The 24,995-nt window shown below is 38.8% G+C and overlaps 1 protein-coding gene across 11 annotated transcripts in view; it reads right to left on the reverse strand.

Annotated features, from left to right (window-relative positions):
* The window catches only part of CC2D2B (coiled-coil and C2 domain containing 2B), a 120,274-nt gene that overhangs the window by 61,838 nt on the left and 33,441 nt on the right, over nucleotides 1-24,995 (reverse strand). For 9 of the 11 annotated variants that reach the window (XR_007910852.2, XM_051823119.2, XM_051823120.2 and 6 more), the window contains 6 exons: nucleotides 22,229-22,438; nucleotides 17,998-18,095; nucleotides 15,452-15,592; nucleotides 5,385-5,493; nucleotides 5,078-5,193; nucleotides 3,857-4,034 (listed from right to left, as the gene is read on the reverse strand). Coding sequence is in view for 10 of the 11 variants with exons in the window: in XM_051823119.2 (XP_051679079.1) it covers nucleotides 3,857-4,034; nucleotides 5,078-5,193; nucleotides 5,385-5,493; nucleotides 15,452-15,592; nucleotides 17,998-18,095; nucleotides 22,229-22,438 (852 nt within the window). In the remaining variant the exon portion in view is untranslated. Of the gene's footprint in view, nucleotides 1-3,856; nucleotides 4,035-5,077; nucleotides 5,194-5,384; nucleotides 5,494-15,451; nucleotides 15,593-17,997; nucleotides 18,096-22,228; nucleotides 22,439-24,995 lie in introns of those variants that run through there. The other 2 variants (XM_051823127.2, XM_051823123.2) reach the window with 2 other exon arrangements.

The raw sequence follows: 24,995 nt of genomic DNA on the forward strand, positions 1-24,995 counted from the left end.
GGCACAAAACCCAGATCTTGGACTCTATATGCTGTGCTTTCTACAATTCCCTGTAAATGTGCTGCTGTAATTATAAATTAGAAATAGAAAAATCCTGTTTTGACCTACAGTGTATTGTCACTACTTGGAGAAATAGTGATATGTGCTCTAAGATGAAGGAAATGTTAGGGAGGGCAATTTTCCCTTGAAAAATAAGAAAATGTGCCAATCAAAAGAATGACTAATTAGCCAAGAAAGCTAAGAAAAACAAAGTCAAAAAAGCACACATATTTTTCTGGTCATTTAAATACTTCCTTGTAAGAGTGAATTAAAGGGACTGGTACTGTGGCACAGTGGGTTAAGCTGCCACCTGTGATGCCAGTATCCCATATGAGCACCGGTTCAAGTCTCAGCTACTCCACTTCCATTCCAGGTCCCTAATAATGCAGGTGGGAAAGCTGTGGAAGGTGGACCAAGTGCTTCAGCCCCTGTCACTCATGTGGGAGACCCAGATGGAGGTCCTGGCTTCTGGCTTTGGCCTGGCCCAGTTCCGACTGTTGTGACCATTTGATGAGTGAACCAATGGATGAAGCTGCCCCCCTTCTTCTCTCTCTCTATCTCCTTTTCTTTATCTCACCTTCTCTGTTAACTCTGCCTTTCAAATAAAATAAAATACAAATTTTTAAGAGTGAATTAAAGCCAACAAATTGACCTGTTTGATAAAGGAATCCCTAATACACAAAGGTCTGCACTGTTGTTTTTGGTATTTGCAGGGTATATCTTTTTCCAGGTCTTCATATTCAATCTGTGTGTATTTTTACCTGTGAAATGACTTTATTTTTTTAAAAGATTTACTTATTTATTTGAAAGTCAGAGTTACACAGAGAGAGAGGAGAGGCAGAGAGAGAGAGAGAGAGGTCTTTCATCTGCTGGTTCACTCCTCAGATGGCCACAATGGCCGGAGCTGTGCCGATCTGAAGCCATGAGCCAGGAGCTTCTTCTGGGTCTCCCATGCGGGTGCAGGTGTCCAAGGACTTGGGCCATCTTCTGCTGCTTTTCCAGGCCACAGCAGAGAGCTGGATCGAAGAGGAGCAGCCGGGATTAGAACTGGCACCCATATGGGATGCTGGTGCTTCAGGCCAGGGTGTTAACCTGCTGCACCACAGCGTTTGCCCCTGAAATGACTTTATTGCTTGCTGTTTTCAGCTCCAAAATTTGTTTGGTTCTTTTTAATGATTTCTACCTCTTTATTGAATTTTTCATTCATGTCATCTATTGTTTTCCTAATTTCTTGAAATTATCTGTATTTTCTTGAATCTCATTGAATTTCCTTATGATAATTATTTAAAATTTTTTCAGGTATTTCATAGATTTCCCTCAGATCAGAATCTATTTCTGGAGAACTGTTATTTTCTGGAGGGGTCATGCTTCTTCATATTTCCTGTGCCCTTATACTGATGTCTGCACATCTGGCTCTTAACAGTTCCTTTCTTATATAATAGGTTCCATTGGAAAAGACTTTTTGTTTAGATGGAATGTGCGGTGTTACTTGGCTTTGATCCTAGGTGACTTCAGAAATGCAATCTCTGAGTAACTAATGTCTCCATGTGCCACAGTTGTTTAGTCTGCAGCAGTTTGTGGAAGTGGACATGAGCTTCCAAACGTGTGTATCCTTAGTCCAGAGTTGGGTGTCAGTCACACTAGGATTTATGATGGCTGTAGCCATGTTTCTGGTGCTTTAGGATACAGAAAGACCATCCTCTTGTCCTGTCATGCATGCTTGAGAGATGTTAGAGCTTATGGCCCCAACAGCTATGGCATTTGGACTGCATGATGCAAACTGGACCTTTCTCAGACTCTGCTACTGTACACATGACTAATTCTGGGGCTTATAGCACCAAGAGTCCAAGCTACAGTTCTGGAAGATGCTGGGGAACCTTATCCCACTCCCACAGGGTTAATACAGATTATGTTGAGGATTATACATTGGCAGGTGTGGATTTGGAACGCTCAAATGCAAGGAGGCTCTCCCTTAGGTTCCACAGCATATGTTCCAATGACTCTGAGGAATACAGTACTAATGTCACAGAGCTGGAGCTACAGGATACAGTGGGGACCTTACTTTAATTTCACAGGATGAATGCCAATTATCTTGCAGTTGTTGGCCTGGCAGTCACCAGCCTGAAGCAGAGGTATTCAGTTAGGGCCCTCTACATCCCACAAATTAGTGCATCTTACTCCAGCAGTATATTGTTATATTTCCAGAAGCCACAGTCTGAGAATTGCAGGACACATGGGGGACTGTGTGCAAGGTGCTGTTGTGGCTTGGGCATGGGCCCCCAGTACCCTATGGTGGGAGCTGTAGAAGGGACTTCCTCAGATCTAGTCCTCTGGGATTGCGTAGGGTCGTTGCAGGCAGCAGTGGCAGCAATATAACTTGTTTTTCTGTCTTTGCTGATTTTCTGAGTCTCTCTGTGCTATCTGCACTTCTCAGCACTTCTTTAGTAAGTGATCTCTCAGTCAGTCTCCTAGGTTCTAACAGTTCACATATACAATCCTTTCTCTGGTAAGATGGTGTGCCCTGACCAGGGCTCTAGGGTAGGAGTGGCAGCAGCAGCAACATATTGTTTCTGTTTTCAGAATCTCTGTGCTATTTGTAGTTACTGTCACTTAATTACTAAAGCTTTCCCTCAGACAACCTGCTGGAAATGTGGTTCTTCCCTCAATGTTCTAAATTTTTTTCCTGGTTGAACTGGATGCAGATCCTATCAGCCATCTTGATCCTCCATATAGTACTTTAAACAACCCTCTTCCAACTCACTTGTGAATGAACAGTAATGCTACATATTCAGGGATGGTAAGGAATTTTAGCAGGAGAGATATATTTGAAAGCATGACAAATCAAGAACTTTGTACTTATGGTTATAAAAAGATCATGGGGGCCAGTGCTGCAGCTCATTAGGCTAATCCTCTGCCTGCGGCGCTGGTACTCCGGGTTCTAGTCCCGGTTGGGTGCTGGATTCTGTCCGGGTTGCTCCTCTTCCAGTCCGGCTCTCTGCTGTGGCCTGGGAAGGCAGTGGAGGATAGCTCAAGTCCTTGGGCCCTGCACCTGCATGGGAAACCAGGAGGAAGCACCTAGCTCCTGGCTTTGGATCCGCGCAGCTCGCCAGCTATAGCAGCCATCTGTGGGGTGAACCAACGGAAAGAAGACCTTTTTCTCTGTCTCTCTCTTATTGTCTAACTCTGCCTGTCAAAATAAATAAAAAGATCATGAGGTCAGCGCTGTAGCATAGTGGGTAAACCTGCCACCTGCAGTGCTGGCATCCTATATGGGCATCAGTTTGAGTCCTGGCTGCTCCTCTTCTGATCCAGTTCTCTGCTATGGCCTGGGTAAGTAGTAATGGCCCAAGTGCTTGGGCCCCTGTACACACCTGAGACCCGGAGGAGGCTCCTGGCTAAGCTCCAGCAATTGGGACTATTTGGGGAATGAACCAGTAGGTGGAAAGCCTCTCTTTCTCTACCTCTACCTCTACCTCTCTTTCTCTTTCTCTTTCTCTTTCTCTTTCTCTTTCTCTTTCTCTTTCTCTTTCTCTTTCTCTTTCTCTTTCTCTTTCTCTTTCTTTCTCCCTCTGCCTCTGCCTCTGCCTCTGCCTCTGCCTCTCTGTGGCTCTGCCTTTTCAAATAAGTAATCAATAAATCTTAAAAAAAAGACTATTGATGAATTAAAGACCCATTAATTATAAATATCTTGCCTACCCAAAGAGATCAGTCACCTCTTAATATAAAATAAATTGCTCACATATAACAATAGCTAACAAGAAACTTAAAATTATGGATGGCATAAAATAATATACAAAAGTAAATGATAATAGCATACCTCTAAGCAAATTGTTTCAGGCCAGTTTATTAACTGAATATTGAAAATTTGCTGAAACATGACTTTAAAATCAAATTGTAGGGTAGATATTGAAGTGCATGAAACCTGCTTATTATTGTAAAATATTTTAATAAAGTACTTAAGCTTCTGGATTTTGGCTCTCCTCTTTTGTTCATGCCTATAAATTAAATAAACTTTTAAATGACCATTGAAAAACAGAAGAGATATAAAATATTATTGTTTACAAAATGTACTTTAGCATATTAGTATAACCATTTGAGAGGGCAAATGGTATTTTTAAGTCAAGCAACACTTATCCTCATGTGAATAAAAGTTTCTCCTTCCCAGGGTTTTTTTAAAAAAATATTTTGAATATAATATATATGTAAAATATATAATATATACTCAAAAATAGAAAAAAGTAATATTAGATCTATAAATCATTCAGGTATTTATTTTGCTAAATTATAACTTAAAGAGATCACAATAGTTAACCACCAAATGTCTCAGGAAAGATGAAAACTGAAAGATTTCGACTTGTTTGGGGGAATGGGAATTGGAGAGGCTTGAATCAAGAATTTAAAAAAATTTTCTAACTCTTAAAAGGTACACACTACACACACTCACACACACACATTAGTGGATGGAAAAATGGGGATATGTATGATGTCTGGTTTTGCATAATATGCTGGGTATAGGGAGAAAGCATTTTAGCAGAAGGAGAAGCCCCATCTGGGAAGGCATAGTCTGTACTGTCAAAGAAAATTGTCCAGAGGGCCCTATTAATATGGAATAGGTTTTATGACTTGACAGTCCTTCAATAAGCAAACAAGCAGTATAATCTTACAGTGGCTTTAAATCTCACTTATCTATACCTGAACAAAAGTTATTACCATAGCAAAACAAAACAAAGTAATAATTATCATTATGAGAAGACAGAAGTACGGACAATGGCACCTGGTTTGCCATAGTCATGTATTAGATCTAAGACCTTGGGCAACTTAACTTTCCACAAACATTAATTTCCTCATCTCTAAGATGAGTACAACAAAAGACTTCAAAGAGATACGGTGACAACTGAATGTGAAAATATATTTTAAAAAAAACTTAGTAGAGTGCCTGGCATATGACACTCATTAAAGATATCTAACATTATTATTAAAATAATACAATTAATAGACACTATTCAATAATGAATAAGTAATTCTTTAAAATGCTTACACTGAACATTTGGATAAGGTTGTTAATTCTGCAGTGGAATAAAGTTGTGGCATAAAGGTAACTGGCCTTATTTCAGTTTCTGATTCTTCAAGTTCTGAATCTAAATATGAGATGCTCTAGAAATCAGAAAATAAATATATATTTACCATGTACATTTATTGTTCAGGACAATTACTCTTAACATTATACTGTTCTTTAGCTGTCATTTAGTTGGATAGCTGTTACAAATACTAAGATTTCCTATTCTGTTAAAGGATGAAATATAACTATTTAAGAAGAGTTGAATATTATTTTATAATATAAATACCTCCTGTTTTTCCCCATTCTTAAGTGCTTTTCCTTCATATTTCTTCTCAGTCTCAGATATTTCTGTCATTTGTTCTTGTTTTTGTTGATCATATTTATTCATTTTTATCCTAATTAATAATAACTAGAATTACTTTAAGCAGAAATAATGGAGATATTTGAGAATGATTAGAGATTTTGCTAGAACACACATAAACACAAACTCAAAATCAATGTTTTACAACAAATAATTTTACAGGGTCGGCGCTGTGGCATGGTAGGTTAATCCTCTGCCTGTGGTGCCGGCATCCCATATGGGTGCCAGTTCTGGTCCTGGCTGCTCCTCTTCCAATCCAGCTCTCTGCTGTTGCCTGGGAAAGCAGTAGATGATGGCTCAAGTGCTTGGGCCCCTGCACCTGCATGGGAAACTGGGAGGAAGCACCTGGCTCCTGGCTTTGGATCAACATAGCTCCGGCTGTTGTGGCCAACTGGGGAGTGAACCAATGTAAGGAAGACCTTTCTCTCTGTCTCTCCTTCTCACTGTCTGTAACTCTGCCGCTCAAATAAATAAATAACTACATCTTAAAAAAACCAAATAATTTTACATCCTAGGGAAATTATCAATATGATAAACATAAAATATACCATAAGCTTGTTCAAAGTTTTCACAGATTTCTCCTAATCAGTATATTTACTATTGGTGATTATGGGGCTTTCTAGGGGCATCAAGAAACATTTCCTTTGGTGAGAATAAGTAACCAGGGGATGGGGAGATACAAATTAAAAGACATACACCAAGTTTCTTCTCATTTCTTCCTCTCACATTTTTTAAGTTATGAGAACATGACCCATGGCTGGTATAAGGGCAGACGTCCACAGTGATATTAAGAGGTAAATCATAGTTACTCTTGTTGTTGGTGTCTAAGTATAAACCCAAGCAGTACATGGTATTAGTGCTCTCACAACATTACTACTACTGTAACTCCTATTTTCATATAATACTAAGTGTCAAGCAATATTCTAAGTACTTTATATATAATTAACTCATTTAATTCTCACAACTCAATGAAATGATTGCTATTCCTTTTGTATTAGCAGTACAACAAAACCTCAATTATCTGAAACTCTTTGAGAAAATAATTTATCTAGAAATCGAGTTTTCTCGACAGCCTCAGAGTTTATCCTTTCTGGCACAAGGTTTCATTTTTAATTTAATTAATTATTTAATTATTTATTTGATTTGAAAGGCAGAGACAGAGACTCTCCCAACAACTAGTTTACTCCTTGAATTCCCACATTGGTCAGGTCTGGGCTGGGTCAAAGGCAGAAACCAGGAACTCAAGTCAGAAACTCAATCAGGTCTCCTAATGTGGTGGCAGGGAGTCAACTATTGGAGCCATCATCTGCTGCCTCCTAGGGTATGCATTAGTTGGAACTGGGCTACTGTCCCAACTGGTATATTTAACAGCTGAGACAAATGTCTGCACCAATTTTAAAGTTTTAGTAATTTAAGAAGGGAATTCCTTAAGAAAATATCACTGTGTTAGAATGGTACAGTTGTTTTGGAAAATAGTCCAGTGATTCCTCCGAATGTTGATGATAGAGTTATCACATGACACTTCCATACCTCTCCTAGGTATACAGCCAAGAGAAAAAAATACATGCCTACATTAGAGGTGCCTGCTAATGGGAAGATGTTTTTTAGGGGGGGTAACAAAGTTTCTGAGATTAAATTTCAGTTAATGCATAATCCTGTGACTACACTGAAAATCAATGAACCATATACTCTAAATGGGCAAACTGTACAGTTTATGGGTTATATCTCAATGGAGTTGTTTTAAAAATAGTGTATACTGTGGGAAAGGGGAGGGTAGTGGGTGGGAGGGACGGTATGTGGGGGAAGCCATTGTAATCCATAAATCGTACTTTGGAAATTTATATTCATTAAATAAAAGTTAAAAAAAATGCAAAAAAAATAGTGTATACTTTTGGCTTTCTGAAATAGAATACAGGAAGCCTAATGTGAATACCACCTATATAGGTTTGTAACCAGACTACATATATTAAAAATCCAGATACATTCCGGCTGCCCCCTCAATCAAATTCCACATGCCTCAAAGCAAATATATGGGGAAAAGAGAAGTTAAACCTAGTGTCTAGGGTCCAGGCCTTCTTGTGGAAACATAGCCTTTTTTTTTTTTTTTTTTTTTTTGGACAGGCAGAGTGGACAGTGAGAGAGAGAGACAGAGAGAAAGGTCTTCCTTTGCCATTGGTTCACCCTCCAATGGCCGCTGCGGTACTTCTCCTGGTCTCCCATGGGGTGCAGGGCCCAAGTACTTGGGCCATCCTCCACTGCACTCCCGGGCCACAGCAGAGAGCTGGCCTGGAAGAGGGGTAACCGGGACAGAATCCGGCGCCCCGACCAGGACTAGAACCCGGTGTGCCAGCGCCGCAAGGCAGAGGATTAGCCTAGTGAGCCGCGGTGCTGGCGAAACATAGCCTTTGATGGAGTTCTGGATACAAGTTTATGCAGTTAGGGCTCACAGGACTAAATTTGTGGTAAGGTCACTAGTGGTAAACTTGGGCAGGCAAAAAAAGTTCCCATAAGCATCTTCAAACATAACTTTTCTAGTTGAACAGAATGGTACTTCAACCACTTGTAAATGCCCCAATTTAAGATTACCAGGCTAGACTTAACCAGATCAAACAAGTCACTGACATTATGGAATTTCATTCAGAAGTCTGCCACCAGAGGCAGTCTGGAGAAGAGAATCCAAGCCAAAGTTGGTGGCAAAGCAGAATGTTAAATGTCAGGAAGGACAAATGCTCAGTGCCTCCAGTGGGGCTGGAGTTCAGAGGTGGGGGAACGAGAGTTGGTGGTGAGCAGGCAATATGAACTCAGAGTCAACATTCTAAGCAACTTCTTTACATCTGTGGCTCTCTGTTGCTCAGGGTTTCATGACACATGAGTGTGCCATGTTGGTAAAAGATTAGAGGCAAGTTACCAAGTTTAAAAAGTTATTTTTAAAAAAAGAAAGAAAGTAGACTAGGGAGGCTCCAAGATGGCGGAATAGGGAGGGAGCTCACTGATAGTCCAGGAAAAGACAGTTTAATAAAAGTGGAGAAAGAGGAGTCTCAGGGAAGAGTTAGGGCAAAACTGCAAATGAAACTCTTCCGGAATTAGAGGGACATGGTGGATCTACGTGGAGGACACGGGTGCCCACAGCTCGGGAGCCCAGCTGCAGAGAGCCTCCACACCAGCGCTGGAAAGAGAGGTGAGGCGAAACTGCAGTAGCTCGAGACACTGGCAGAAAAGTGGCAGGAAGAGCCTAGAGGGAACAAGGCTTGAAGCCCTGTGGGGTAAAGTACACCAGCCTAACTAGAGGAGAGAAAAAAATAAAAGGGACAGTGTGGACACAATTCTCTCTCTCCACACACCTTACAAAGGCATGTGAGACAATAGAGCAGGTGCCATTTTGGACATACATAACAGCTGTGCCAGCTCGGGGCTGTGCCCACCGTCAGCCAAACAGAAAAACCTGACTCTGATGGGGAGTAATAACAGGAGACTAAGACCTAGTGAATGTGTGGAGCTTATGAACTGGGACTGTGGAAAAAAAAAAAAAACTGAGGGTGTGTGGGAGAACTCATGGTATGGCTGAGACGTGAGTAGTCTGGGTGGGAGACACCACAAACTCTGGTGGCCTTGGCTACCTGGTGAGAGACATTACAGGGGAATCTGAGCTTACACTGAGGACTGAACAGATCCTTTGTATGGTCCTTGGGACAGAGCAGACAAATATTATACCCACTGGGGCTAGTGCTCAGGCATTGATTGCCATTGAAGAGAAAAGCTCAGCTAAGAGGAATTACTTCCCTTCTGAATAAAAAAAGAGAGAGAGAGAAAGATTTACCACACCAAACCTGGGTGTATCACCTTTGGCACACCCTTAACCCTGAAGAACTGAACAGTGCTCTCTGGCCACACCTACCACAAGCCTCTAGAGATTCACCAAAAGCAGACAGTCCACTTAATCTAGAGTCAGAGTATAACGAGAAAAGCCACCACAGCAGAAAAAAAAAGAAGAAGAAACCAAAGAATATCTCCACAATGCCAAACAACAAACACAAAAACCGAGGAAACAAGAACAAGGAAGACATCATGATGCTCCCAAATGAACATGACACTCCAATAGAAGATTATTAAGATGATGAGATAGAAGAAACGCAAGAAAAGGAATTTTAAAAATTTATGATAAGAACATTTAGAAATTATCAAAAACAAATGCATGAATACAGAAATCCATGCAGGACAGGACAGAAAATCCCTCTCATGAAAATGAAATCTTAAGGAGGAATCAAAATGAAAAAAGGAATTTAGTAGAACATGAAATTGAGATATTGAAGAGAAATCAAAACAAAATGAAGAATTCAATAGAACAATTAAAAAACACATTTGAGAGCCTTAAAAACAGAATCAGTGAGGCAGGAGAGAGAATATCGGACTTAGAAGACAGCGCACAGGAAAGTATACAGTCAAACCAGAGAAAAGAAGAGGAAATTACAAATCTAAAAAATATTGTTGGGAATCTACAGGATACTATTAAAAAACTCAACGTTCGGGTTCTAGGAGTTTCAGAAGGCATGGAGAGAGAGAAAGGATTAGAAGGCATTTTTAGTGAGATACTTCCTTGGAGAAGGAAAAAGACATCCAAGTACAGGAAGCACATAGAACCCCTAATAAACATGACCAAAGGAGATCCTCACCACGACACACTGTAATCAAACTCACCACAGTGAAACATAAAGAAAAGATTCTAAAATGTGAAAGAGAGAAATGTCAGATTACTCTCACAGGATCTCTAATTAAAATCACAGCAAACTTCTCATCTGAAACCCTACAGGATAGAAGGGAATGGTGAGATATAGCCCAGGTACTAAGAGAGAAAAACTGCCAGTCCAGAATATTATATCCTGCAAAGCTTTCATTTGCGAATGAAGGTGAAATAAAGACTTTTCATAGCAAACAGAAATTGAAAGAATTTGCCACCACTTGTCCAGCCCTGCAAAAGATGTGTTACACACAGAAACACAGAATCACGGCCATCAATATGAAAGAAGGTAAAGGAAGAAAACCTCTCAGTAAAAGATCACAGAAAGTTGAAACTATATTAGAAATATCTTTGGAAAAATGGCAGGGCAAAGTCACTACTTATCAATAGTCACATTGAATGTAAATGGCCTTAACTCTCCAATTAAAAGATACAGACTGGCTGAACACATTAAAAAAACAAAACCCATCTATTTGCTGCTTACAAGAAACAAATCTTTCCAACAAAGATGCATGTAGACTGAAAGTGAAAGGTTGAAAAAAGATATTCCATGCTAACAGAAACCAAAAAAGAGCTGGTGTAGCCATCTTAATATCAGACAAAATAAACTTTAACACAAAAACTGTTAAGAAAGACAAAGAGGAGCACTACATAATGATTAAGGGATCAATTCCACAGGAAGATGTAACTATTATAAACTTACATGCACCTAATTACAGGACACTGGGTTATTTAAAAGATATGTTAAGGAACTTAAAGGGAGACTTAGACTCCAATACAATAGTATTGGGGGACTTCAATACTCCACTTTCAGCAATAGACAGATCAACTAGACAGAGATCAACAAGGAAACAGCAGATTTAATCGACACTACAGACCAAATGGATCTAACAAATATCTACAGAACTTTTCATCCTACACTTAAAGAATACACATTATTCTCAGAAGTACATGGAACCTACTCTAGGATTGACCACATACTAGGCCATAAAGCAAGTCTCAGCAAATTCAAAAGAATTGAAATCATACGATGCATATTCTCAGACCACAATGGAATGAAGCTGGAAGTTAGCAACTCAGGAATCCCTAGAGCATATGCAAACACATGGAGACTGAACAACATGCTCCTGAATTAACACTGGGTCATAGAAGAAATCAAAAGAGAAATCAAAAACTTTCTGGAAGTAAATTAAGATAACAACACAACATATCAAAACTTATAGGGTACAGCAAAATTAGTGTTAAGAGGAAAGTTTATAGCAATAGGTGCCTACATCAAGAAATTAGAAAGGCACCAAACAAATGAGCTATCAATGCATCTCAAGGATCTAGAAAAACTGCAGCACACCAGACCCAAAACTAGTAGGAGAAGAGAAATAATTAAAATTAGAGAATAAATCAACAGAATTGAATAAAAAAATTACAAAATATCAGTGAAACGAAGAGTTGGTCTTTTGAAAAAATAAACAAAATTGACACACCATTGGCCCAACTAACTAAAAAAAGGTACAGAAAAGACCCAAATCAATAAAATCAGAGATGAAAAGGGATTGTAACAACAGACACCACAGAAATAAAAAGAGTCATCAGGAATTACTACAAAGAGTTGTATGCCAGCAAACAGGGAAATCTATCAGAAATGGATAAATTCTTGGACACATACAACCTACCTAAATTGAACCATGAAGACACAGAAAACTTAAACAGACCCATAACCAAGTCATTAATTGAATCAGTAATAAAGGCCCTCCCAACAAAGAAAAGCCCAGGACCGGATGGATTCACTGCTGAATTCTACCAGACATTTAAAGAAGAACTAACTCCAATTCTTCTCCAACTATTCAGAACAATTGAAAGAGAGGGAATCCTCCCAAATTATTGCTATGAAGCCAGCATCACTTTAATTACTAAACCTGAAAAAGATGTAGCAGAGAAAGAAAATTACAGACCAATTTCCCTGATGAACATATATGCAAAAATCCTCAATAAAAGTCTGGCCAATAGAATGCAACAACACATCAGAAAGACCATCCACCCAGACCAAGTGGGATTTATCCCTGGTATAGAAATAGAAGAGGATACCAAAAAATGGAAAAATCTTCCACGCTCATGGATTGGAAGAATCAATATCATCAAAATGTCCATTCTCCCAAAAACTACTTATAGATCCAATGGAATACTAATCAAAATACCAAAGACATTTTTCTCAGATCTGGAAAAAATGATACTGAAATTCATATGGAGGCACAGGAGACATCAAATAGCTAAAGCAATCTTGTACAACAAAAACAAAGCCAGCAGCATCCCAGTGCCAGATTTCACGACATACTACAGGGAAGTTAAATAAAAACAGCATAGTACTGGTACAGAAACATATGGATAGACCAATGGAACAGAATAAAAACACCAGAAATCAATCCAAACATCTACAGCCAACTTATATTTGATCAAGGATCTAAAACCAATTCCTGGAGCAAGGACAGTCTATTCAATAAACGGTGCTGGGAAAACTGGATTTCCACATGCAGAAGCATGAAGCAAGACCCCTACCTTATACCTTACACAAAAATCCACTCAACATGGGTTAAAGATCTAACTCTATGACCCGACACCATCAAATTATTAGAACACTGGGAAACCCTGCAAGATATTGGCACAGGCAAAGAGTTTCTGGAAAAGACCCGGGAGGCACAGGCAGTCAAAGCCAAAATTAACAATTGGGATTGCATCAAATTGAGAAGTTTCTGTACTGCAAAAGAAATAGTCAGGAAAGTAAAGAGGCAACCGACAGAATGGGAAAAAGTATTTGCAAATTATGCAACAGATAAAGGGTTGATAACCAGAATAACTACAAAGAGATCAAGAAACTCCACAACAACAAAACAACCCACTTAAGAGATGGGCCAGGGACCTCAATAGACATTTTTCAAAACAGGAAATCCAAATGGCCAACAGGCACATGAAAAAATGTTCAGGATCACTAGCAATCAGGGAAATGCAAATCAAAACCACAATGAGGTTTCACCTCACCCCGGTTAGAATGGCTCACATACAGAAATCTACCAACAACAGATGCTGGTGAGGATGTGGGGGAAAGGAACATTAATCCACTTTTGGAGGGAATGCAAACTGGTCAAGCCACTTTGTAAGTCACTTTGGAGATTGCTCAGAAGCCTTAATATAGCCCTACCATACAACCCAGCCATTCCACTTCTTGGCATTTACCCAAAGGAAATTAAATTGGCAAATAAAAGAGATGTCTGTACCTCAATGTTTATTGCAGCTCAATTCACAATAGCCAAGTCATGGAAAAAGCCTAAATGCCCATCAACAGAAGACTGGATAAAGAAATTATGGGATATGTATTCTATAGAATACTATACAGCAGTAAAAAAAAAATGAAATCCGGTCTTTTGCAACAAAATGGAGGAATCTGAAAAACATCATGCTGAGTGAGATAAGCCAGTCTCAAAGGGACAAATATCATATGTTTTCCCTGATTGGTGACAACTAACTGAGCACCTAAAAGGAAACCTGTTGAAGTGAAATGGACACTATGAGAAATAATGTCTTGATCAGCCCTTGTCCTGACTGTCGAGGAACAACTTACTATTTTATTCCTTTTAGTATTTTTTGTTCTACTTAATACCATTGGTTGAACTCTTTAATTAACACACAATTATTCTTAGGCATTTAAAATTAACTGAAAAGTGATCCCTGTTAAATATAAGAGTTGAAATAAGAGAGGGAAGAGATGTACAGTTTGGCACATGCTCACTCGGACTTACACCTAATGGTAGAGCTAGAAACATGCCAGGGATTCCAATTCAATCCCATCAAAGTGGCATGTACCAATGCCATCTTACTTGTTAAAGTGATCAGTTTAAATTCATAATTGATCAAGAAGGTAGGATTAAGTGTCAAAGGGATTACATAAATAAAACCAGTGTCTGCAAGTAATAATTGATAGAATTAAAAATGAGAGAATGATCCTACATGGGAAGCAGGGTACACAGCAGACTCATAGAATGGCAAATGCCCTAAACAGCACTCTGGCCTCAGAATCAACCCTTAAGGCATTCAGATCTGGCTAAAAAGCCCATGAGAGTTTCTCAGGCATGGAAAGCCAAGACACTGTGGCAAAAAAACGACCTAAATGAAAGATCTCTGTGAGATCCCAGCAGAAAGAATGGGCCATCAAAGGAGATACCTTTCTCTGAAGGGAGGAGAGAACTTCCACTTTGACTATGGCCCTGTCTAAATAGGATCAGAGTTGGTGAACTCAAGAGATTTCCATAGCCTTGGTAGCTCATGCCAAGAGCCTCTAACATCATAAATAAGAGTGTCAATTGTTAAATCAACAATAGGAGTCACTATGCATCTACTCCCCATGTAGGACCTCTGTTCTTAATGTGTACTATGCAAATTAATGATAAAACTACTACTCAAACAGTACACTATACTTTGTATGTCTGTGTGGGTGCAGTCTGTTGAAATCTTTACTTAGTATATACTAAGTTGATCTTCAATATATAAAGATAATTGAAAATGAATCTTGATGAAGAATGGTATGGGAGAGGGAGTGGGAGATGGGATGGTTGCGGGTGGGAAGGAGGTTATAGGTGGAAAAGCCACTATAATTCAAAAGTTGTACTTTGGAAATTTATATTTATTAAATAAAAGTTGAAAAGAAAGAGAAAGAAAGAGTCAAACTGTTCCAAAGTGGCTCTACCATGCTGCATTCTCACCAGAAATGAATCAAAGTTTCTGTTGCTCAGCATCCTATCCAAAATTTAATTCCTTCCTTCCTTCTATCCAGGCTTCCTTTCTTCCTTCTTTCCTTCCTCTCTTCTCCCCTCCATCCCTTTCTTTCCTTTCCTTCTTTCTTTCATTTCTCTCTCTCTCTCTTCTTCTGGTTTGAATCTTAGCCATTCTAATAGGTGTGTGGTACTATTTCACTGTGGTTTTAATCTACATTTCTCTATTGACATGATATTATATTGAGCATCTTTTCAATATTCACTTGTCACCAATACACCTTTACTGGAGTGTCTGTTCAAACCCTTTGCCCATTTTTTAATCAGGTTGTCTTTTTATTAAGTTGTAAAAATTGTATATATATTCAAGATGGAATTCCTTTATTGACTATGGAATAGTTTTCAAGCTTCTAGACTTTTCCCTCAGTTACTGTGAATTCCCAGTTACTAATGTGTAGATCCCCAAGAGACTATTAAGAGTAAACAGAGCAACCACTCACCTCTGAAACTGTAACTTTATTGGTGTGCTTGTAAACCCTTGCTGTTGTCGAAGGGATTTTATCTGTTTCCAAGTCCGTAATATGTTCTTTAGTAAGGAGAAGTCCTTTTTTCTTTCTAAGTCATATAGTTGTTTTGTATTACTACAACAATAATGATAGATCAAAAAATGGTGGAACTGCAAACCATTAAAAGTGGCATAGGGGAATGTATTGCATTAATACTTCTGAACTCCTCCTACTTTATTTTTTTCCATTTTACCTGCATATGAAATCTCTGTCTTATTATTTCTTTTCATTTTAATCACTTGGATTCCATAACTAAATATTAATAACATAAAAACCTTGTTCCTTTATAACTCTGTCTCTACCCCTTTCAGTTGTTGATATCACAAATTGCCCCTTTTTAAATTGTTTGTTCCCCATAGACTAGTAATTCTTAAATCATGCAGAAAACAAAAAGTAGAATTACAAACTGCTATTAATACCAGCATTTATAATGACCCAGACACTTTTGTCTGGGATCTTTATTTTGCCGTATAACTTTGGGTTACTTCTAGTGTCATTTCAGCCTGCAGGATTCCCTTGAGAGCGTCTTGCACGAAGATCTAGTGGTAACATTCCCTCAACTTTTATCTAGAATTGTCTTAATGTCTCCATCATTTTGAAGGAAAAATTTTCCAGATATAGGATTCTTGGTTAGGAGGGTTTTTTTTTTTTTTTTTTGAATCTATCGTTCCACTGCTTCCAGGCCTCCCAAAGTTCCTGATGACAAATCTGCTGATATTGAGAATCATTTGTATGTGTAGAGTCACTTCTCTTTAGTTGTTTTCAAAACTATTTGTATCTTTGGCTTCAAAAATTTAGTTAAAACATGTCCTGCAACAGGTCTCTGAGTTAATTTTACTTGAAGTTAATTGAATTTCTGAAATGTTTGTATTCGTATCCTTCATAAAATTTGGGTAGTTTTTAGTCATTATTTCTTTGAATATTCTTTCTTGCACCTTTCTATATAATCCTTCTGGATTTCCTACAATGAGTATATTAGTCAATTGACAGTATCTCACATATCCCTTAGCTTCTATTTGCTGTTCTTCAAATTATTTCCTTTTTGTTCCTCAAACCAGATAATTTATATCATCCTATCTTTAAGTTCACTGATTCTTTTCTTCTGCCTGCTCAGATCTGCCTTTTAATCCCGATAGTGATTTTTCATTTCAGTTATTATACTCTTTAGTTCCATAATTTCTCTTTGTTTTCTGTTTTAATTTTCTCTTTACTGATATTTCCATTTTGTTCATACCTGTTTTCCTTGTCTTGCTCTGCATTTTCATTTATTTTTTTTGAGCATCACCACAACAGTTGTTTTAAAGTCTTTGTTTAGTGGACCTACCATCAGGTCATTTTCAAGGACAGTTTCTGTTGATTTATATTTTTCCTTTGAGTCGAGTATACCTTTACTTCTTTGTGTCCTTTCTAGTTTTTTTTTTTTTGTAAAATTGAACATTTTAATCTAATAATGTGATAACTCTGAAAATTGGATTGTTTCCCTTCTCTCAAGGTTTCATGCTTTTTATTACTGTTTTAATTTATTTATTCTCATAATTGTAGGCTGTCTATGCCATAAGATATAAATGTGAGGTCTTCACAGGTTGTTTTTGAGTCTGTCCCTTTTCCTAGGTAGGTATACACTATCACTTTATAATTTTCCTCATATATACAGCTGCTTTTTAGTGTCTTGGTCTTTAATATCTGGATCCCAAAAGGAGAAAAAGAGAAAAATGAAGAGGTGTGGGAAACAGGGCACCAGCCTTTTAAATCTCCTGGAAATGACTTCAGCCAGGGAGGAAAGGCTTGCAACAATGGGTGGCAGTAAAGGAACAAAGCTCCCCTCTTTGGACCTCTGTAACCACAAGCAGCACTCAGTGATCAGATCCCAGGTCCCCAATATTTGGAGGACACAGTATTTTATTGTCTACCCTGGCTCCTACAAAATGCATGCAAGTTGATCCAGGATGTGAACAGATGCCTGCCATGGGGCTGAAGGGTGGGAGATGGGAAGCTGTTGCTGTGCTGAGTTGGAATTTACCAAAATTGACTGCAATTTACCATCCAAGACTTCACCTGGATGTTACAAGCCTTCAATAGCTTCCAGAGCTCAGAACAGTCACATCAGATAGATTCTGCCAGTACAGCTGTCTGAGCAGGAGTGGAATTCTTGGTGCTTCCTGCTGCTCTTCCATTTCCCAGAACCTACCTTCTTCCTTTAAAATTTTAATTTCATATTATTCACTTCCTGCACTTAGTAGGGAGTTGGATCAGAAGTGGGACAGCTAGAACATGAACATAGGAAATGCTTAACCCACAAATGCAGTACACTAGCATCACTTTGTTTCTGACTTCTGTAGATTCTTTACCATTTCGTCACTTTAACAATAAAGCTTTGCATTTTGTCAGAAATTTTTAGTTATTTTCACTAGGAGGGACATTCAGGCAATCTACTTTACTATACTGTATTAGATAGAATATGCAAATAGTTCAAAACTTACCTTATCTGCCAATAATAATCTTCTAAAGATTCTCTAGTCAGCTGGTTTATTTCCAAATTTTCATTTGCTAATTTTGTAGCATCTTTAAGTGCTTTCAGCTATAACAAAGAAAAGACATCTTTTGTTGCATTTCACCCATCTGTTACTATTACTCCAATTCACCTGCAGATCTAGGTATATGCGGAAGCACAGCTGTATAACTTTTTCACATATTATTATCTTGTCTCCCAAAATATATTTCATTTAATCACCTTGGGGAAAAATTGAAAAGAGACTATATCTGTGTAAGCAATAAATATACTTTGAGGATGCTTGCCAATTGGTTTATCAATTGATAAAAAGAAATGGCATTAAATCAAGATGGATATTGAGCAGAGAAATCTACCCTAGCTTTCACCTAAAATCCCATGGTCATAGAAAAGATGTTTGTCTGCCCTTATCCATATCCATTGCCATCATCAATCCAAATTTATATGCTTGTATTAGTAATTATCTACATGCATCTCTATTAAAGTATGAGGGAATAATAACATAGGAAAATAAAAATAAAATCAAGAGAACAAGATATACTGCAGAAGGTATAAAATAGCATAACATCCACAATATTCATACGGAAATAAAACTAGAAGAAATTATACCATTATACACAAGCACAGTTAGAAGCAGTTTGTAGGAACTTGGAGACTAGAGTCAATTGAAACAAGTTTTTATTGGAACACAAAAGAAGACCTAAAACAACAGGAAGACATTCTATATTCTTGAATGAGGAAAGCCAATATTTATAAAGATAAAATTTCTTTCAAAATTAATATAATACAATACAATCACATTAAAGGTAGTAATAGGATTTTAAAAATAGGAGGTGACAAGCTAATTCTAAGGTTCATATATGTCGCTCCCCCTCTTCGTGGAGGAACGACACAGGACCCTGCGCTGTTCTTTCGTCTGCTCGGCCCTCCCCGGGTTTGCTGCTGGTTCTTCCCGGGTTGGCTACTATCCCTTCCACCTCCGTGGAAGGGCAGTTCCCCCTGGCCGCATTCCCCACTTCCGCAGGGGAGCGGCACACCGCCGGCCGGCTTTCTCGGGGGCTGCACAGGTGTTCCTTCAGCTAGATGTTCCCCTTAGATGTTCCTGGTGCATGCCGTCTCTCTCCTCCTTTATAGTCCTCCTCCGCCAATCCCAACTCGGCTGCCCACACGCCGAGTACGCTGCTCTCCAATCAGGAGCAAGTCCTACAGTTTATTAGTTGAACTGGAGGCAGCTGTGCGGAAGCTGTTTACTTCTCTCCCAACGCCATGTTGTGGGAGAGCAGATGCATAGAATAAGTCTTAATTTCAGTAACTTAGTCCAGTCCGGATTGCTCCCCACACATATAGAAGAATAAATCTATAAAAGCATGCACCTTCTTTTCTCCTCTCCCTCTCTATAACTGATTTTTCTGTAAGTAAATCTTTAGAGAGAGAGACAGAGAGAGAGAGAGAGAGGTGCAGCAGGTTAAGCCTGCTGCATGCAGTGCTTGCAACCCATACGAGGAGCATCAAAGTCTTGGCTGTTCTACAACCAGTCCAGCTCCCTGCTCATGTGTCTGGGAAGGCAGCAGAAGATGGCCTAAGTGCTTGGGCTCCTGAGCACTCATATGAGAGACCCAGATGGAGTTCCAGCTTCCTGGTTTTAACCTGGTTCAGTCTTGGCTGTTGCATCCATCTGGGGAGTGAACTAGAGATCGAAGATCTCTCTGTCACTCCCCTCCCTCTCTGTAATTCTGCCTTTCAAATAAATAAAGAAATCTTTTTAAAAAGAATACCTAAAAGCATTCTAAAAAGAAAAATAATGAGGAGGTATTTTTCCTACTATATATCATAACTTATTAATGGAGTATAATGAAAACAGAGCAGGGCTAGGCAATATCTCAATGAAATAAGTTCTTAAACCTATATAAATTGTGTAGCTAGTTTAGGATAAACCATCTTTTTTTTATTAGAAAGACAGGGTGACAGAAGGAGAGGTAGAGAGAGCATAAGATGGTGAAAGAGAGGGTAGGAGAGGGAGAAGAAGAGGGAGAGAGGGAGTGAATATTCCATCCTCTGATCCACTCTGCAAACACCCATAATAGCCAGAGCTGGGTCAGGCTGAAGCCAGGAGTCTGGAACCCTATCTGGGTCTCTCACATGGTTGGCAGGGATCTAAGTATGTAGGTCATTACCTGCTGCCTTCCCAGGCACGTTAGCTGGCAGCTGGATGTAAAGTAGAATAGACAGGACTCAAATCAGCATTCTGAGATGTGGGCATCCAAGCAGCAGTCCCATGCACTGTGCCACAATACCTACCCTCAAAAGTATTTTAAACTGGTTGGAAAATAATGGTGTTTGGATATTAGCATGGTATCTTTTGGGGAAAGAACTGAGTGAGAGTCCAACTTCACCCAACCTACAAGTACAGACTCTAAATAAAAGGCCAGAAAATACACACACCTATGCATATACATAGAAACACATGTAATAAATATATCCCAAGAATATATAGAGAGGTGTCTGTACTTTTGGCCTGTCAGGAAATAATGGTCACCCCAAACAATCACTTTTCTTGGTTGGCAGGATTTTTCAATTGTTCAATCTAAATGCTTCAGAGATAAACTCTGATTAGTCTAGCTATTTGTAACAATTTCATTCTTTTTGCCAGTGACTGTTACGAGCATAATCATGTGATAAAATTCTAGTCAATGGAATACGAGGGAACATCTGCTGAGGGACAGAGTAGAAACCAGGGAAGTTTCTTAAAATGAAACATTATGCTGCATTTTTGTCTGGTCAGAATGTTGTAAACTGCAACAATCATATGGTTAACCAAGTCAACTTGCTGAAAATGAAGAGTAGGAAATAAAAGGCTAGGGTTATTGGTGATATTGTTCAGTCTCCAAACTAACCAATCCTGGAGTTGCCCTGTGGTTTTATAGTTCTATTTTTAAAAGTAAGTAGGTATTAAGGTGCAATTATGACTAGCTTATTGAGATGTCTTGAGGATTCCATCAGGATTTAATGTTTAATTAAATATCTCACTAGGTATGTATTTTTTTTTTTTTTTGACAGGCAGAGTGGACAGTGAAAGAGAGAGACAGAAAGGTCTTCCTTTGCCGTTGGTTCACTCTCCAATGGCTGCTGCGGCCAGCGCGCTGTGGCCGGCGCACCGCGCTGATCGGATGGCAGGAGCCAGGTGCTTCTCCTGGTCTCTCATGGGGTGCAGGGCCCAAGTACTTGGGCCATCCTCCACTGCACTCCCAGCCACAGCAGAGAGCTGGCCTGGAAGAGGGGCAACTGGGACAGAATCCGGTGCCCCGACCAGGACTAGAACCCGGTGTGCCGGCGCCGCAAGGCGGAGGATTAGCCTAGTGAGCCACGGCGCCGGCCATTAGGTATTTATTTTCAAATATATTTATTAGTTGACTGAGATTTATCAAAATACCTCTCTGGGAATGGATGGTTAGCCTAGTGGTTAAGATGCCCACATCCTACATCAAGAGTACCTAGATTTGATTTCAGCTCTGGCTCTTTACTCCAGCTTCTTGCCAATGCAGACCCTGGGAAGCAGTGGTAAAAGTAACTGGGTTTCTGCTTCCCATGTGGGAGACCTGAGTTGTATTCTCTGCTCCTTACTTTGGCTGTGGCCCAGCCCTGGCTTTTGTGGTCATTTGGGGAGAGATACAAAGAATAAAAGTTCTGCCTACCTGGCTTGCTCTTTGTCAAATAAAGTTTTAAAAAAATATTTCTGAGAGAACATTAGTTAACAAAATTATCATGGATTAGAAACTCAGCAGAGTTTAAATTAATTTATGTTTGTAAAAATAATCAGTTTGATTTCCCTTCAGACTTTTTAGACTCTTCATAACATCATCAGGTGATGACCTAAATTAGTCATCCTCAGACCAGGACTATTTACAATTCATATGTTCAAGATACCTAACATTTTTATCAAAATACAGGCACATGGCAATTTTCCTTGAGTAATAAGACCAACAACACCATGGATTAGAAACCTATTTATGTGTATGTATTAGGTATCTTGCAGGATTTGTTTGAGGCTGTTTCCTTCCCATGCAACTCCTTAGTTTCTTTCCAGAAAAATAAAAATTAAACTAATGTTTCAATTGGTTAAATATTCAAAGTATGATGGTAATTTTCTTTCTCTTTCAATAGTAAATGTTCAGATGTAAGAATATAATGAGAGCCATTCATACCTTCTCATAAAGCAGCTGAGGTAAATTCTGTTGCTGCCTGTCTTGAAAACATTCATAAAGCTGAAGCAGCCTAGCACATAATACTTGTTCTTGATTGAAGAGAGGATGATGACTGAATTGCAAACCCACAATATTGAGATCCAGTTGATACATTTCCCTTTGACCTTCCATTTTGTTCCTGAAAGTGCTTCCAAGGTCAGATTTTATTGCCTTTTAAAAAATATGGGTGCAAAATATTAATTTTATTAAATTTCTCTTGAAATTACAAGTAATTTTTTGTAAATAAAAGTAACATGTCAATGGAAGGAAAATCAAGAGAGACAGAAAAGAAATAATAATAATGATTTGATCTTTATTCTTTGAAATTATGGCCCTTAATTTCATAAAACATGTAACAGCATTTTGATCATCTTGCTGTAAATTTTTGTCATCTACCTCACTATTGTGTGCTGGTAGAGGCTGGACTTTCAAGTTATTAGACCAATAATCATTTCCTATAGGACATTATAGGAACATTATTACAAAATAATGTAATAATGTCATATTGTTTACAACAATAATACATTATTGTAATATTGTTTACATGTAATATTGTTTACAACAATAGTTCGGTGACATATGATGGAACAAGCCTCTATGGGCCAGAGTTAAATGGTAATTACCTACCTATTAAGACATTTTGTTTCTAAGTGAATGTATTGGTGCTCTTATGAAAAATTCCCCTCAGGAACCTGGGTCCTCTAAGCAAATGCTGCATTAATAGGAGATCATCTCCCTTTGTACATTGCACTGTCTCTATTTGGGTATCAGATTGTCCCCAAATTAGTTCAAGTCTGTAGGCCTCAGATTACATGCAAAATCATTCTTCCATGTTTTATTCCACCCTTTTGAAGTAATCACAAATGTTTGCATATGCATATGATGTAATTTGGGAGTTAGTGGGCTACTAATCATGTGCAGGTTAACATGAATACCTAGCAACTTCCAGTGAGAGTCATGATCACATCCAACTAAAAAAGGAAGAGCAGGGAGTGCTGTCTCTGGATCAGGCTGGTATAAAATGAAAGGCCCTTCAGTCTGTGCCACTGCTATTACATCTGCTGTTACACTGAAAAAGTTGTTGTCCCACCCTACCCTGGAATGGTAATGGCAGTACTCCTTCCTTAAAGGCTGCAGGCCACCAATATAGTGCCTCATCTCTACCTCCCTATTGCTTCCTGAGCTAGGAACCTCCCCTTCTTCAGGGAGACAGGGGAACACTAAAAAGCTTGTTGTTGTTTAGTCCATATCTGGTAAGTCTGTTCTCTATGGGGGAACCAGCTGAAAGGGGAAAACTTCCTCTTGATTCCACCCAAGGGATTTAGTCAATTGGTAGTAAATTTATAAACTGGTCATTAACCAAGAGAAAAACATTAAAGGAAAAAAGTGTTTCAATTTTAAACAACCAAATTACAAAAGAACTTTTGGTAATTAAAGTTCCTAAACTAGAGATGCGCGTCTTGTTAAACGTAACTGCATTGCTTACTTGCTCTGGGCCTCAACTGGAGTGGCACAAGCCCCTGGTCCTATCCTATTCAGTACCTGATGACCATGGTGCTCAGAAGCCACAAAGAGTGTAACTGAGATTTTGAAATATCTAACAACAATAAAAGAATGTGAGTTTCTACTAGAAAGCAAAAATTAAAGGTAAAAATTACTATGGGGTACAAAAATTTGAAGAGCTGTCAAGAAGTGAAGTATTTCATGAATTTTCCAAAGCCCAAATGAGGTCAAATGAGTAATAGTTATGAGGAGTCAAATTTTAACCCAACAACACAAAACAATAAATAGTTAGATCTGTTCAATACTGGGATGAATTCTTTTATGGGCCAATAAGCTCCCTGACAGACTAGTTATAAGCAGCAGTTACTAAGGGGAATTAGGTAAGCTTTATGAACCAGATAGAGGTATTACACCAAAAGCACACAGATAAAAGTACAAAAAACATCCAAGCTTGGGGACACATATAATGTCTATATTTACTTTTCAGAAGATATTAAATAAAGTACCTGGCAGAGACAGCAGCAAAGGCAGGACCCTGATACTCAGGGTCTCTGTAACTTTTCTTATATAACATATGGGACACCATTTTTAAAAATCAGAGTAAAAGCTAGGACTGAATGATCAAAACCTAGAGAAAAAAATAATAAAAACAAACCTAAAATGGCCCAGATATTGGTTATCAGATACTGTTATGGTCTGGAAATAATTAAAAAGTCTTAATCCCCAGACTCTCGTATTAATGGATTATGGCTGGAACCTAATCTAATTATGGTGTCTGAAGACAAGGCCTTGGAAAGTGGTTCGATTGGATTATGCTGATAGACTGGAGACCATGATTGAATAGTTCTGCATGAGGAGGACAGACTGCACAGAGAGTAGATGAAGGCCATTGCTCCCTGTCTGCTACCTTCTCCCCTTGCGATCAACCAACATGGCTGCCAGCCTGGGACTGTGAACCTCCCAACTGTGAGCCAAAATAAGCCCTTTTCTTTCCTAAGAAGATGTTTTACCTGCTACGCCACAGCACTGGCCCTGAAATACCTCTTATATCCACCAGAGTGGTTATGACTTCAACGCAGAAAAGACATCAGCAGTGTGATACAGCAGGTAAAGCTACACTTGATATGCTGGCATCCCATGTTGGAATGTTGATTCAAGCCTCAGCTGCTCTGCTTTCACTCCAGTTTCCTGCTAATATGCCTGAGAAGGCAGCAGATGATGGTCC

This window comes from Oryctolagus cuniculus, chromosome 15, assembly GCF_964237555.1.
Source record: "Oryctolagus cuniculus chromosome 15, mOryCun1.1, whole genome shotgun sequence".
Lineage (NCBI taxonomy): Eukaryota > Metazoa > Chordata > Mammalia > Lagomorpha > Leporidae > Oryctolagus > Oryctolagus cuniculus.